Raw genomic sequence first — 16,551 nt, 5'->3', positions numbered from 1 at the left:
GAGATTATGTTTATGACGTGGTTTATATGGCCATGAATGAATAAATGCGTGCATGCATGTATATGTGTAGGTTTATTTTGATGAAATAATAAGATAAGGCAACAAAATTTTATAACATAGGCGTAGATATGGTGGATCAAATAATAATTAAGCCTTTCAGGAAGGCAGGTTGACGAAGTTGACTTAATGATAAAGCATGCAAAATGCATTTATAATGCTTTGATTTGGCATGTTGCAGACATGTGTTTGAATATTATGTAAATGAAATGTATTTATCATGAGAAATTATTCTATTCAGAGTACGAACGCAGCTCTGTGTGCGGACTCCAGTAATATGCCGCTACATGAATTGTTGTGAAATCACGGAGATTATTGAAGAGTTATTGGGGGGTTATTGTGAGGGTTAATGCAGAGATTACTGAAATGGAACCGCGAAAGTTATTAGATGGTTATTGGAGTGGAACCGCAGAGATTATCAGAGGTTATTAGATGTTTATGGAGAGTTTATTGCAGCGTTATTGGAGTTAATGTTTCAATAACCTCTCAATAACCTCCCAATAACCCTCTCAAATAACCACCACAGTTCCATTCCAGTAAACTCACATATAGCACTATATTACTGGAGTTCGCACGTAAAACTGCGTACTTACTCCGTATGGAATAATTATGACATGAGAGTGTAATTTACAATTGTCCAGTATACCAAAAAAAACTTATAAAAGATGATAAAAAATTCTCAAATCTATATTTATATTACTAACAATAAAATTCAGATTATAAATACAACAAATAACTCAGCCAAATAATTTGAAGCAAATGGGAATAAACGACTGCTTATAATAATCTTAGAACCTGAAACCATAAATTTCCTTGCTCGACAGATCAATCGGGAACATAAATAATAAATCTCTGACACGTGACTCCCTTTGTATTTTACTTCGGCAAACTCGAAGCAGATTATGAACACGAACAAGTATATAATTTGTAAGCATTACTTAGTTCTTAAGCTTTCTGTACTGCAGAACTATATTTTAATAAACATGAAGGAAAAGCTTGAAGAAAGTTCCAGCTAGCAGCGTGTGATCCGAGGTTGAACGTATCGCTGCAAAGTGGCTCCATTTTTCGAAAAAGATTGTCGTTTTGTGTTTAAGAAAATGCAGAGAATGGTGTGGTTGGTTTTTTTTTTTTTTTTTTTTTTTTTTTGGGATTCTTTTCATATGTTGGAGGTGGATTTTCTCAAGATTAGTTTTAGAAAGTGGTAAATTTAGTTGATTAATGTGTCATTAAATGAGTTAAGATGGAAAAAAGAAATCATTTTTCATTCAAAAATTTAATTTTTTTCAATGGCAATCATGAAGAAAATAAAGAATATATATTGCGTTGCTTGCTTTCATCACTTGAAGTCCGCTCAAGGTAAGGTTTCAGTTAGGGGAGCTGCAGATTTTCGTAAAAATGATGGTAAAAAATAATATTTTGTTTGCATTCTTTTCTCAAAACAAGTTAGATAGCAACTTATCATAGACATTTCAAAGAAACACAAGGAAAAAAAAAAAAAACAGCAGTCAAACATGGCTGATGTGGTTATGGTCTGAAAGACGAGTGAAAATTTTGCCCCAAATAGATCTGGAACTTTATTATGTCCCCAAGCAATTTATTTCATCATCTTTATAATTCTTGTTTCTCTCTCTCTCTCTCTCTCTCTCTCTCTCTCTCTTCAACCTTTAGTAGAGTAGAAGCACAATAGCTAGAGAAATTCTTTAGTTTTTCTTTTTTTTGTTATTTAAAACATTGCCAATTTCTTAGAAAGATATAGAGAGAGAGAGAGAGAGAGAGTTTTGCATGTTGTGCGTGCATCGCCCATTTGCCTTGATGGCAAATCCTACTCATTAAGGTGAGTGGCTCCTTTGTTGGTCGTATCACTTAAACAAGCATTGCTTGCAAGTGTAGCTTAGCCAGCAATGCATGTTTTTGTATTACAATCAACTTGTGCATGACTATGTTAAGGTTCCAAGGACTTCAAAGTATGTATCTTGCATGTTACAAACCTGGTTTTAATGGTCATATTTTAAAAGTATAAGAAAATAAATATATTTATATTATGTATTATTCACCCTACTTTTAAAATTTCATATGTTAAGTCATATGTGAGACCACTTATTTTAATTTACTTGAGAAATTATGTTTAAAAAGATATGACTTCATAGTAATATTTTGTGCATTGGTGTAGAGAAAAATGAACAATCCTATGCTCATGAATAAATTGTCAACGTAGAAGAGTATTGAACGGTATCTCAAAATTGATGATATGGAATTTTATAGTTGTTACTAATTCGCCAATCTTCATCAATAATGTAATTGGATTGAGAGAACTCCCCCCTTTCTGGTTGAAACGTCTTAACATCATCTTATCGATTTCCAGCTTGCGAGGATCTATGTCCAAGTACACCAACGTTCATAAGTTCCTTATATTGATGGATGCACTGTGATCCATTAATACTTTGGAGAGCATTAATACTTTGACTCTTCCTTCAATGAACAACCCTCGTCTAAAGAAGTACCACCAAGTTGAGCCAAACAAATCTTAGGATCCAGTATGGCTTTTACCAATGCTTCTCTCATTTCTTTTGACAATATCAGGGCATCGTAAATGCTCAACTTTGTAAGTAACTTTCTATGCTATGCTAATACTTTGTAGTCCACTTCATTGTTTAGTTCCCTGATTTCTTCTCGAACAAGTGCATCTTTCACTGGTGGAACTACCTCCACTTGAGGAATTATTATTTGTAAAATTTCTTATTTTTTAAGAAAGTTAAGGAATTATTACAAGATAATGTTGTTTGGTAAATTTTAATTTATTACTAAAAATTAATTAAAACTTATATTTTAAACTTAATTTATAATTATAATTAATTATGTTAAAAAATTTTAGTTCAACTGTGTGCTCCCTGATTCATATGGTAGAGATCATTTTTTTGAGTCTCATATATGACATGCTTGAAATCTTAAATTTTAATAACACCTTGTCTACAATAGCATTTTAAATTTTTCACATGCTTAATTATTTATAAATGACTTTGAGCCTTCTTTTCAACTAATAAAATATTTTGAATATATTATATCCTCTTAAAAATATACAATTATAACTAATTGTTGAGTTAGAAATTAACAAAGATACCCACTACTTCTTATACTACCTTTAGTTGAACCTTTCCAACCAAGTAATTAAATTCAATAGATGAATGCAATTATCTAAAATAACAGCATGTATTGACTAAATTAATGAGTTTAATAAATACATTTTTTAAGTAATTTTAAACAGTAAAATATTTTATTTAATTGTTTAAACAAGTGGAATAGGCTTATGCTAGAAACTAGCCCATTGTTGGGAAAAAAAATTACATCAGAAGCCCTGATGCAAAACTGTATGAGGACTCCAATCATAATGCATCACGTGTACGGTCCTGTTGCGTCATGCATTAAACTATTTAGTTTTCTGTATTCAATGAGACCATACTGTACACGGGCACATTGTGATTGCAGTCCTGATTTGCATCAGGACTCTTGATGTAATATTCTTTACATTGTTGGGGCCTCGCAAGCAAGGACATTAGGTGGCATCAGCGTGCAATGAGCGACAACATAATTAGGTGGTAACTAAGTCAAGCCAATTCAAAAGCCAGCTAGAGCTCCGCTTGATAAGCGGCTCGTGAGGTGGGCTCTCAATTAGATAATATAAAATATACTCAAAATATGCTAAATTTTAAGATTTTGTCTTTAAGATATTGGTGCTTGATTTGTAAAAAGCAATGTTTCTTGTGTTATGTCTGTAATTATCCCTATTTTATATTGTATATTAGATGATTTATTATTATTATTCATTCTATGTATCATCTTATTATAATGCCAGTTTTAATCAATAGCAATTTCTCATTTTTATAATAAAGCCGGCTCAAATTCGTAGGCTTAATCTTGAGCTCCAACTTGAAGTCAAACTCCATAAATTTAATCAAATTTATAATCAAGCTCAAGATGAAGCACAAGCAAAAGTAGAGGCTAGAACACGACCCAACTAGTTTACAAGAGAATATTGTGTACACTCGACGTACGTACAAATAGCAGTATTCATGTGGAATTGCACCTCAGCACTAACCAATACCATCAATACCAAGCCAATACCATGGATCCCGTACTTATCTTATCAGCATGCAATATTTTCTCTCTGGTTTACGAATGAATATTACATTTGGAGTCCAGACATAGAGTTACGTCCTAACTCCAATTAAAATTTGACACGTGTTAAATATATAAAATATTATTTTATTGTCTAAAAACCGGAGAAACTCGACCCATATTAATTATCTTGTATAATATACTATGACTTTCACATTGAATTATTTATTTGTATGATTTTTATTTAGTACAGCATGATTGTACTGAAGAAAAACAACCAGTTCAACCATGTTGTACACTATGATTGGGTCGAAAAGCTCAACTCGTAATGATTATCATGTACAACATGGTTGTACTCCAGTTTTTTTTTTAGCACAACCATATTGTACATTATTATTTTCACATCGAATTGTTTATTTTGATGTTTTGTTACTAGTACAATAAGATTGTACTGAAGAAAAATCTCGAATACAATCATATTGTACATAAGAATCAGGTCAGACTTCAGATTTGTCTGCTTTTTAGACAATGACACGTTTCTAAATTTAATTGGTGTCCAAACATAAAGTACGTAAATCTAAGTCCGGATTCCAGACATAATATTTTCTCCTAATTTATAAGAAAATATTATGTTTGAAGCATGAAATGGAATACATCATAGTATGATTTTTCTTAAGTACAATCATATTGTACCCTATGATTTTAAATTGAATTGATTATTTGAATGATTTTGTACTGAAAGAAAAACCTACACTCTCCACTAGAGATAAGGCCATGGAGTAGATTATGAGACCTCACTCTGCTCTCTTATTCTCTCGCATTAACAAGGTGAAAGCAAGAGCAACCGTAGCCGGTCGCCGGCGACTTGCGATTTAGTCGCCTGCCGAGCTCCTAACTGAGTAGCAGCCGCTCCGCACCCAGTACTCGTGCCGGCCCATGGGAATATGACTTCTCTGCTGACACGTGTCTCGCTTTTTTCCACTCCTATAAATGCCTTATCCAGAGACCTCCGCGACCATCTAGAGAAAACGTCTACTTGCCTTTTTCCGCGACCTCTTCGAATTCCGCGGAAAGCGCACAAGAGTTGCGGTGCCTTCTCTGCAACGGCCATGGCGGATCTTGCTCGGAGCACTGTCCTTGTCACCGGCGCTGGTGGTAGAACCGGTAAGCCGTATCATCCTTTATCTACAAGCCCCTTTCTCTTTCATCGTTACTTGTCTAGGGTTTCTCTTATCAACGACCGAAGAATGGAAAGCAGTAAAATGACAATGTGTAGTAGAGGATCTTAACTCGTTCCTGATTGTATAGCATTAACCTGTTGTGTAATGCTCAACTACTTTTGACTGAGATTGTCTGCTGAAACTTTGAATTGTCCGGTCTTCAAGTTGGTGCTTTTGGTCTCATTTCGTGGATATATGATACGATATCGCTCTGGTTGAAATGGTGAAAGTTATGGTATTGGGTTGGATTGGCTGTTAGAATCATAAAAAAACTATTGAATTGACTTGCAATGCTTGTAGAATCATGCCCATATAACGGCAAGAGAAGGAGAAATAAGAAAAACACAGTTAGAGATAATATCCTTAATAGTTAAGGTATGTTACATTAAGAAATACTAACGATTTCTACTATTAATATGAGACAAGTGTTTCAAGGTTTATATGGCAATTTATGTTTTAACAATTTTATATAACTCTAACAAGTTTAACATGTCCCCGCAAACTCATGACACACCTGCAACAAAAATTTAACATTTTCCTGCCAAAAAATGGAAATAAAAGTATTTGGGACTTATTTGCCGAAAAGTTCGTCACATGTTGCTGCTAACACTGTCAATGCTTGCCTTTGCCAACAGAGTCAATGTATAATGTTAAAACCAATCTTTGTTCTAACAAATATGTTGCTAGCCATTGCAAACAATGTCAATGCTCGCCATTGCCGATAAGGATGATGCGTGTCATCTACACCAATGCTAATAACGTTGTCACCTATTATGGCATAAAATATATATGCCCCTTCATTATCACAAAAATAATGCATTTCGTTAACATTAATTCTGACATCAGCAATATTATTGCATGAAATGTTTGAAATTGCTCAATTTGGTAGTGAGGCATTTTTGTTTGTGTGGTGAGGTGTAAGTCTTGAGCCATAACCTTCAAAATTAACAAATTATGAAAAAAAAATGTACTAAGTTCAAAGTATATGATAAGAGATAACATACAAACAATCATAACCCAATAATACATTAAAACGTGATATATTAATACCCAAATATTATAAAATTAATAAATTAGTCAAAGTAAAAGATTTAACATATCATGCACGTCATCAACACCAATTTTTATATAAGAGATAAAATATTATCATCGATAAAGATTATGAGCGTCATTAACACCAATACTTCTATCAATAAAGTTATTGTCAACTATCGCCAACAATATCAATTCTTGCCATATCTAACAAAGAACATTGCATGTTGTTGACACAACCAATTCCATCAAATCCAACCTTAATGAAATCCTCACAGCTTCCCCTGCAAACTCCAAGAACAAGCTTAATAAAATTGCTAATGTTGACAACCACCATTCAATCTCCATTAGCAAGCTCAATTAAACATCAAATTCATTAGGCCTTAGATACCAAAATTACAAGATCTATAGTTACACTCATCCCTTTGAAAAGCACAACACAATCCACAGCTCCGCCCCCGCGCCATAGGCCACCCCCTCACCCACTTGGCATCATTACCTAGAAGAGTTCTTGCATAGTCTAGAAAGTAAACAAAAGTGAAACAGCATGAGTCATTCCACCAAAAGCTAAAATACCAACAAACCTTGAGAGCAAATTTGAACTTTTGTGATCAACCATTTACTTTGATGAAGCTTAGACTAGTTCTTTAGCATCATTATTTCGAGAATATGGGTGCTTTATCAATTCTTCAAGATAGTCGTGACTGTTTTTATTATCAAATACAATCATGGTTTTCATTCAAGGAACTTATCAAGTTTGATTTTGGTTTGTGAGGGAGCATTTTTTCTTAGTTAACTGCAAACTCTTTGATTTCCAATTCAGTTAGCAAAGTTTGAAAACCGTAGTCCACATATTGAGCTCATGCTATGGTTGTTATATCATAGGATTTTCACCTATTTATATGGATGGCATATAAGCTGAGTTGTGACATCTTGAGTGAATATTTCTTCATGAAGTTAGACCCCCCTTCAATTCTATCTTATAAATTATCATCAGCAGCAAGCTTATCTTAACCAGTTGAATCAGCTTCCTGAATCTTTTTTTTCATTTGTAAAATGTATAATAAATCATTTGATGAAAAAATATATATTTTTTTATTTCAGGTCAAATAGTTTATAAAAAATTGAAGGAGAGAACAGATAAATATGTTGTTAGAGGTTTAGTGAGGACGAAGGAGAGCAAAGAGAAAATTGGAGGAGCTGATGATGTTTTTGTCGCTGATATAAGGGATTCCCAAAGCATTATCCCAACAGTTCAAGGAATAGATGCTCTTATCATCCTTACTAGTGCTGTCCCAAAAATGAAGCCAGGATTTGACCCAAGCCAGGGTGGGAGACCAGAGTTTTATTTTGAGGATGGAGCATATCCTGAACAGGAAAGCTCACAAATCTGTGATTTATTCTTTATTTTTTATTTTTGTTGTTGTTGTTGTTGAAATTTCCAATATATATATATATTTTTTTTTTGTTATTCAGGTTGATTGGATCGGCCAGAAAAATCAGATTGATGCTGGTAAGCTTTGTCATTTTTATTCTACTTTTTAACCAACTGATGTGGATAATAAACTTTTTATTATTTCGTCATCCAGCCACATCTGCTGGGGTGAAGCATATTGTTCTTGTTGGTTCTATGGGTGGAACAGACCTAAATCATCCCTTGAATAGTCTAGGGAATGGAAATATATTGGTGAGTAATTATTTTTTAGCAATCATAAAATTACATTCCATTTTCTTATGCATTTAACTGATGTCTATAGACTGAGATACTTCGGCTATTAAAAAAAAAAAAAGTTATTTTGTTGATTGTTATTATCCTTTCTGAAACATGTGTAACGTAAGCTCTACGTTCATTCTCTAAATATTGAACAATTTCTAACTTCTCTTATTTATAAAGTGGAAGGAGTTTATATTATTTCCCTATTTCATGCCAGAAATTCTTTTGTCAATAGTTTCATTGCTGGCCTTAGTAAGTTTTGTAATGAGCTTCTATTTCTATGACGGAAATGAGCAACTAATTGCAATACCTCCCAAGGTTTTTGCTTCCCTTCTTAATTCTTATACTCTGTCTGGTACTCTAATCTCCACCCAGATCAGTATCAACAAATTCTTAGAATCGCAAGTCACCTTTTGCCAAATATTAATGAGGTGTTAATCATACCTTTCAAGTAACATAGAATCCACTTAGCCATTAATTAATGTGCTTTTTCTAAATTTGACATATATCTGTTCATAACTTAAGCTATATATTGTCTAGTAAGTATCATTTGATAGATTTTTAGAATAGTTTATTGCTATTATCAAAGTCTAAATGAATGTAGGAGAGACAATAAAATTTCCTTAGTGAAATGTTTTTTCTCTTTATCAATTCATGTTTCTTTAGTTATTTTTTACAAAAAGAATGTGAGTGTCCTCTAGTGACTAGAAAACTAGTTATGCTTGAAATATTAATCCAAAAGGTCTGGGAATCCAAAATTCATGCCATCCACATGGATCTTCATTTGTTAATTTGTTAACGTCTTCAGTAAGTCCTTTCTATTTGGGTATTTTGGAACAATCCCCTAAGTCTGTATACAACTAGTTGCATAAAACTCTTTGAACCTTTTGTTATAGTTTTAACCTTTTTATCAAATTTCAGGCACTTGGTTCTTACACCAATCTACATAAGGTTTTGATACGTAATTGTTTTAATTCTCAAAACAAGTAAATACTTTAAATTAATTCATCAAAAAAGAATCCATACCTTCCTCATTGAATCTTCAATGAAGGTGAAGTCTCCTATAGATCGATTTGTTCAGGCTCTAGCTTTTGACATTGAATTTCTGTCTGTTCTCCGAGAAACTTTTATTTTCTCTCCAAATATGGAATCCTTAGAAATACCCATCTCCAAACATTTCAATTTTATGTCATATTCTTTGATGCTACATATATCGGTCATGAATAAAGTCTATAGTTAGTCCCATTGTTTTAGTGCTTGCAGCCTTGTTATAAAGCACAATTTTTTGCATTTTCATGGTCATCATTGATGTTCTATTCATGAAGGTTAAATTCTATCCTTCTTCCATGGAGATGGGGATTGTCTACAAGCTTGATATATATGTCACACTTTGTGCAACTCCCTAGTAGTCCTATTAGCAACTTTGAATTGGACATTACGATTTCATGTGATTACTTGCATTAAGAATTTATGCATCGCTAATTTGATCAATAGAAACTTTCACATATTCTTTATTTTGGATTGATATCTATCCTCCGTTCCTTTTCCCGCTTCCTTGTTTATTGTGGCTATACACTGCTACAAGCCTTATAATTGTCTTTTATTACAGATCTCATAATGGGTCTTTTTTTTCCGAGATTAAGATTTCCATAATAATTGTCTTTTATTACAGATCTCATAATGCCTTTTTTTTCGAGATTTAGATTTCCCTAAATTATTATTCCGTTTCAGTTTTCTCTATGCTTTCCATTTTATGCCAAAAGATCCTCCGTCTTATTCTTCCCCTCACATGTTCTATCATAGAATTAGTTCATATATGTCATTGAGCTTCAGCTTTACCAATCCATAGTGATTGTTAACTGCAGCAACTGTTCGAATCAAATTTGTTTGAATGCAGGATAACAATTGAGTTGTGAACATATTGAATCTACTTATGTGTTATGCTAAAAAGTACCTTCATCTTGAGATTGAAATTTTTTTTTCATCACATATATCTCATTCATTATTGATAGTTTTTTCTCTTATATTTTTCACAGAACATTTATAACTGTAGATGTAATTTTCTTATTGTGAACAACTCCCAACTCTTGCCTGTGTAAGAGATCCTAGTCTTCTCGAGTCATTTTATATGTTGTCTTAAAAAGAGTTGTGTGCAACTTCTTTGATATGAATAATTCTCAATATATTTCTTATGATAATTAAAGTTTTTACCGTAGAATTTATCAATTTTCACTTTCTCATGCACGGTTGCAATTACTCCCATTTTTTTTTTCTAGGATGTTATACTCGGCTTCGATATCTATTGTGGTAAAAGGTTGACGATATGAGAGCAATATTAGAGTAAAAAAGAATAAAATATTTCTATGGTTTGATGATGATTCATTTGCATTCATGGTCACGCAAAATTTTGGATTTCCATTTAGCTTGAAATATTTCAAAATTTGATATTATATTTCCCCAACTACAATTTTTTTTTTACCTTTTTCTTTTTCTCTCCTCCCTTGTACGTCTTTCTTCTTTTTTTAAGAACAAAAAGCACATGAGTCTCACCTCATTACCCCATTCAACCCCTCCTCCATATATTATATATATTCATATTCATTCTTTTTGGGTTTTTTATCTGATTCTCTTTCCCATTTATCCAAGCACAAGATCTGTTTTTTTAGTCTCCAATATTTTTCATAATGAATCACACCATGTTATAGTTTTAACTTGTCATTTATGGGTTTTTAATTTGTGACTTGTGGACATTTTAAACTTTTTTTGGTAATATCAATGTTTTTTAAAAGCATAATTCATGCGCAAAGCAAAGGGAATTGCATGATGCCTGCTTTACTTTGTTGAAGCACGCTTTGAAGTGTTGAAGCAAAGCGGTCGGTTTGATTCTCAAATTGGCGAGAGGGAATAAAGGGCTACTGAATTAATTTTACTTGTTTTATCAAAATTGAGACTTTATTAGTTTATTTATGCTTTAAAATTTAGATTTTATTTTGAGTTGTAGGGTTTTTTGTACAATTTGCAAGTTTATTGCAGCAAACAATTAGAAATTGTTTGAAATTTTAATTTACAAGCTCATCTTTAGAGTTTGTCTTAAAGTTAGGTATTTCACCACATTCTTTTCTATTGTTTTATCCACTTTTAGTTCATATTTTATATTTTATAATTCTTAATAATGGTTTTTATACATTAATAGTTTTATATAACCCATATAGTTAATAAAAGTGTCACTTTGCAATGTGTTTTGCGCTTTGAAGCAAAAATAAATCCTTGTGCATTGCGCTTTGATAACACTATGTAATAAATGTTTATTACAATAATATTATTTTAAAGATATAAAGATGTTACATAACTAACTTCATTTAAATGTGCTTTGAAGCAGTATATTAATGACGTTTATTGAGAAAGATAAAAACTTAAGTATTGTAAGCTTTGAAAAAAAAAACTCATTTTTAATATTTATTGTTTTATATCATCATAATATGTTTTAGGATTTTTAATCATATAAAATTGAAATGATAAAGCTTAGGCTCTACATAATGAAGCTTGTGCTTCATTTTAAAGGCGGATAAACTTCTTACAGAGGAATAGTTGGATTTTTCTAGTAGTGGAGATTCGGTATTTGTTAGATGAATAACAGACTTGCTTTGTTGCAATTAGCACGGATTTAGGAAGCTGATTAGATAATTCTTGCTTGGTGAAAGCTCAAAAAACAAATCTGTTACATGTGATCCAGAGTTCTTGCACGGTGATTTTGGAACTCATTTTACTCGGAAAAGAAAATTAGATTTTTCTTGAGGGAATTTCTGCTTCTTTAATCAAAACTAGATGCGAATCAACAAGATTGTGTGAGGGAAAATTGGGTAGTTCAAAAATTTTTTGGGATGATCAAATCAAATATTGATTTCTAAAGGAGAAAAGTGTCAACATGGTCCCTTAATTCTTTATTGAGGGGCATTTTAGCCCCAAAGTCTAAACAATTGTCAATTTAAGCCTTGGAATTTTAATGGGTCAACCCACATTGTAAGTATCCGGGGGATTAATTTGACACTTTTATATATTATGGGACTAAAATGATAGTAAGGGGACTATTTTGACACTTTACTAATTTCTAGAGTGTGCATTGACTTTTGAAGGAAGTGTAAAAGTTATGTAGATGCTACATTCACCAGAGAGAAAACATGATTGATGCTGTTATATTTTTAAAAGCACTGTTTTAGTGCAATGTGATGAATGGATTGAATTGCTTTGAGAACCCCTTAAAGAATGATCTTGTTTTATAATTTAGATTTGTTTCTGCAGGTGTGGAAACGGAAGGCAGAGCAATATCTGGCGGATTCTGGTGTACCATACACAATTATAAGGTTAGTTATCATATATTATTTTAAATTGTTTCCTGAATGGAACTTTTTTATAAATATGTTTTATATAGAGTGAATGTGTGATTATAGCTTCATTAAAGATCAGAACCTATTCATACCAATCGTGTAAAAAAAATCACATTTTAACCACCTCTTTCATCCAAAAACAGACCATCATATTATGTTACTGATGTTTTTTTAAGTATAAACTTTAATTGCATTTTTTGATTATGGATTGCATAGTGACTTTAATTTCTTTTGCCTGCTCTGCCGCACCAAGTTCTCAAAACCAATTATGTCGAACAAAAACTTCAAAGTTAAACTCACTATTGTCGATTTTCTAATGTTAATAGTAAATTTTGAGTTACGAAAGTATTTAATTAGTCTTAGGGTATGTTTGGGGCAGCTGCAGCTTATTAAAAAGCTGTTGTGCAGCAGCTGTGCCAGGAAACTTCTGTGCTGAAGCTGCTATGGAATAGCTGACTGTCTATTTATTTTTTGCAGTTTTGCAACAGTTGTGTTGCAACTGTTTCTGAACAAATGATATTTCAGCCATTGTAGTATAGTGTTGTTTATAATAGAACCAATCATGTTAGCATTTTTCATACTTGAAAGCAGCTTTCCAGTTTGAATTTTTCCAAAACAAGCAAATATCTCACCCTAAACCCTAACACGACAATCAAAGTAAAAAAAATATTAAAATAAAAATTAATAATATGATAATATTCTTTTTAAAATGCACTTGGTTAATGTCACGAGTTAATTCGTCATTCAACGAAACTCTCTCGTCTGATCTTTTAAAAAAATTGTCATTGTGGTAATTTTGATGTGATGCTAAAAGGTTTGAGTGGCATGCATGTAAAATGAATGTTTAGGTGTTAGGTATGTAAATACATAAGAAATGTGTGGTAAATGGCCCATGAAAATAATTATGCAACTGAGACGTCTGAGCTCTATTTTTTATTTTTTCTTGGTGGATACTGTAACGTTGTTCTCTAAAAATGGTGAAAGACAAATTTTTGTTATTGACTACTTTCAAGTGATGATCATCTTTGTTTTCTTTTTTCTGTCAGTTTAAAAAAAGTACTCCCATTTATCCTTCATATTTCTTGTTAAATGGGTTTTGGTGATTTTCATATTCAATATTTCACAAGAAGGTGATCCAATGTGTAAAAATTAGAAGCTTGTTAAATAAAGTGCATGAAGGTTTTTAACTAAATATCTCCGAATGATCAAAATGTTCCTGCTGTGTGACACAGGGCTGGAGGACTTCAGGACAAGGATGGGGGCCTGAGAGAGCTTCTTATAGGTAAAAATGACGAACTCCTTCAAACCGAAACCAGAACAATTGCTAGAGCTGATGTTGCTGAAGTCTGTATACAGGTATGACTCCTTGTTTGAACAGTAAAGGCTTTTCTATTTACTCAACTGATAATTATGAGTTTTTTAGCTATGGTCCTGGACTGTGAATTTAGCTTGAAGATCATTAATATTTTGAAAATTGATTTGAATTTTACTTCGGATCGAAATAAACGAGCCGAACTTTAGGATCAAATTTTTATATCCAATTTTGAGCCGACCCCAGCTCGGTTCGAGGGTCAGCTTGAAATCAAATCTTTAAGTTCTACCAATGTTAGGGTTGGGAATTTAGTGAATTTAGCTCGAAAATCGTTAATCGCTCGAAAATTTATTAGAACTTTGGCTCAGATCGAGATCGGATCAAAAAAACAAACCGAGCTACCAGCCAAAATTTTGAATCAAATTTTTTTCGACCAGAGCCCAGTTTGCTTCGAAATCGGATCGTTAACAACCTTAATTATAGACTGAACAATCATTATGTTTAGACCTTAGAATTTTGCTAGTTTGGCTGCTTAAATGGAAATGCTTACTTTCTAAAAACTCTAATTAGAAAAAATGTCAGACCATAAACGTGTTTAATCCAGATGCTAAATGACACCTGGCTAAATTTGGTTTATGAGTTTGAATGACCTGCAATTTAAAATCACTGCATCATCTATAAGTTATCTGATGCTTAAATCTAAATCCATTTTATTTCCAAAAAGAAATCCAATCTCTGGCCAGTGTAGGTTTTCAACATATCCCTACACTCTAGATTGCTTTCTTCCGGGGTAATCTAATGGTTGCTTCCAGGTGTATAAATTCGTAGTGGAAAATTTATAGAAGCCTTGAAGATGTTGGGTAGAAGAGGGGAGATAGGAGGGAAAAATCAAAGCAGAGCCTAATTAGACATAAAAGCTTGCCAAGCATTATTTCATTCTAATAATCATGTTCTAGCCTATACATGACGTATATTTATAGTAAATTCGTCTAGGCAAGTGTACATAATCAAACTTAGTCTAAGCAACCAGACTTATTCTAACCTTCAAATGAATATGTTGCCCATGATAATTAATATACAGATTAAAAATGAACCAGTAAATAAATGCAATGATAATAACCCTTAAGATACATTAGGCTTGTTTGACATCACTTTTATTTTTTGTTTTTTTTTTTAATTTTTTTTTTTAAAAACATATTCAGTTAGTATAATTTTTATATATTATTATTATTTTTTTAAAAAAGAAATCATCTTATTTTTAAAACATCAAGAGCACCTAAAAAATGTTTTGAGAGTTTTTGAAAACAACTACCACAATCAAGCATGTTTTAATTCAAATCAAAACATAAGTAAAATAAAATAATAATAATAAACAGAAAACGATGTACAAAAGTGATCCCAAACGAAGTCTTAATTATAGAACAATTCATATTTGTCTACATCAATCCTTCTTGCTGCTAAGATCTCTAATCTACTGATTTTGAATGCTGTCGGAGGAAGAATTAGATTATCTTTTGTTGTACTGCGAAATTGGTGAAATCTATCTTATTAGAACGCATCTCAAAGAAGAAGGAGACTCTTCCTTAATGTGTGAACCGGGCAACTTTCCCATAGAGAAATAGATAAATGGGTTAAACATTGCTACTCAAATCCGTAGATTACCTTTTGAATAAACCAGACTTCTATAACAAAGTGATCTCTATTTTATAATTTTTCAATATATTGCATTAGTTCTGGGAAATTAAACTTCTGAAGCAGTTCTGCTTGGTATATGGAGAAGGTCCATCAATACTTATTCTCTATTTTTACATTTTCTTACGTTGTGGCTCATGTTCAGGATTAGAATTTATACTATAGGATTTTTGGTGGATTTTGGTAATATATGTTTCATGCTTGCCATACGTCATTAAGTCTAGCCTATTATGTTCTTAGATAGCTAAGGACTATAAACCTCTATCCTGTGATAGAAATTAACCATGCTGATTAGACTACAAAATTTATTGAACCTGGTTAATTGGTTGGCCATCCTGGGTGAGTTGCAACAATTCATAAACTCCTGGGCTTATTGATGATGCTACATATATGTATTAAAGGAAGTCTACATAATGCAGGCTTTACAGTTTGAGGAGGCGAAGTTTAAGGCATTCGACCTTGCGTCGAAGCCAGAGGGCAGTGGTACACCAACAACAGACTTCAAGGCTCTCTTCTCTCAAGCCACCGAACGTTTCTAAGCCTTCTCTAAGGTTCCCTACTTCGCCCCGGTTGTATTTTATGCGCTCACTCCAGCAGGTGAGAACTGTTGATTTCTGTTGTTAAATTTGACACTCAACTATGCTGAACTTGGAGCCGAGGACTGTTCATTTTGCCCCTAAAAATTAGTAAATCTATTTTCAGACTAGCTTTGCAGGGTTTTCTTTGTCAATGTTAATGCTTGTATCTAACACTTTGAAATTTTTCACTTTATTTTCAATTAATATGCTGCACATTCAAGCACAACGTGAGGCCATTTGGCAGTTTTTTGTAGGTAGCCATTGGCCAGAAACTTGCTGGCATAAAATAATCAGGACTATATTGAAAAAAGAAAGAAGAAAGATAAAAGTATGTGCCATATTGAAGACTCCATATCAAATAAAGCATGATAATACTTTTATAAAAGGGATCAATACGCATTTTTTACCCGAGTTTTAGGTTAAATGCAGGTTCAAACAAAGTTTATGT

General features: G+C 32.5%; 1 protein-coding gene across 1 annotated transcript; it reads left to right on the top strand.

The window, feature by feature from the left end:
- Nucleotides 1–4,946: 4,946 nt before the first annotated feature.
- Nucleotides 4,947–16,326, top strand: LOC110018209 (uncharacterized protein At5g02240-like). The gene is made up of 7 exons (XM_020715454.1): nucleotides 4,947–5,334; nucleotides 7,527–7,798; nucleotides 7,899–7,935; nucleotides 8,012–8,109; nucleotides 12,436–12,497; nucleotides 13,754–13,877; nucleotides 15,945–16,326. The coding sequence occupies exons 1-7, from the start codon at nucleotides 5,115–5,117 to the stop codon at nucleotides 16,062–16,064; spliced, it is 933 nt and encodes a 310-aa protein (XP_020571113.1). The 5' UTR covers nucleotides 4,947–5,114; the 3' UTR covers nucleotides 16,065–16,326.
- The last annotated feature ends 225 nt before the right edge of the window (nucleotides 16,327–16,551 follow it).

The sequence above is a fragment of the Phalaenopsis equestris genome, unplaced genomic scaffold (genome assembly GCF_001263595.1).
Source record: "Phalaenopsis equestris unplaced genomic scaffold, ASM126359v1 Scaffold000006, whole genome shotgun sequence".
Lineage (NCBI taxonomy): Eukaryota > Viridiplantae > Streptophyta > Magnoliopsida > Asparagales > Orchidaceae > Phalaenopsis > Phalaenopsis equestris.
The sequence above is the reverse complement of the archived record's forward strand: the minus strand, read 5'-3'. Positions and strand labels throughout refer to the sequence as shown.

Excerpts from the sequence above, each read along its gene's own strand:
- LOC110018209 (XM_020715454.1), top strand. The coding sequence starts at position 5,115 with ATGACTTCTCTGCTGACACGTGTCTCGCTTTTTTCCACTCCTATAAAT. Across the intron at positions 5,335-7,526 it reads CGGCGCTGGTGGTAGAACCG|GTCAAATAGTTTATAAAAAA; the intron begins GTAAGCCGTATC and ends TTTTTATTTCAG. Across the intron at positions 7,936-8,011 it reads GAAAAATCAGATTGATGCTG|CCACATCTGCTGGGGTGAAG; the intron begins GTAAGCTTTGTC and ends TTCGTCATCCAG.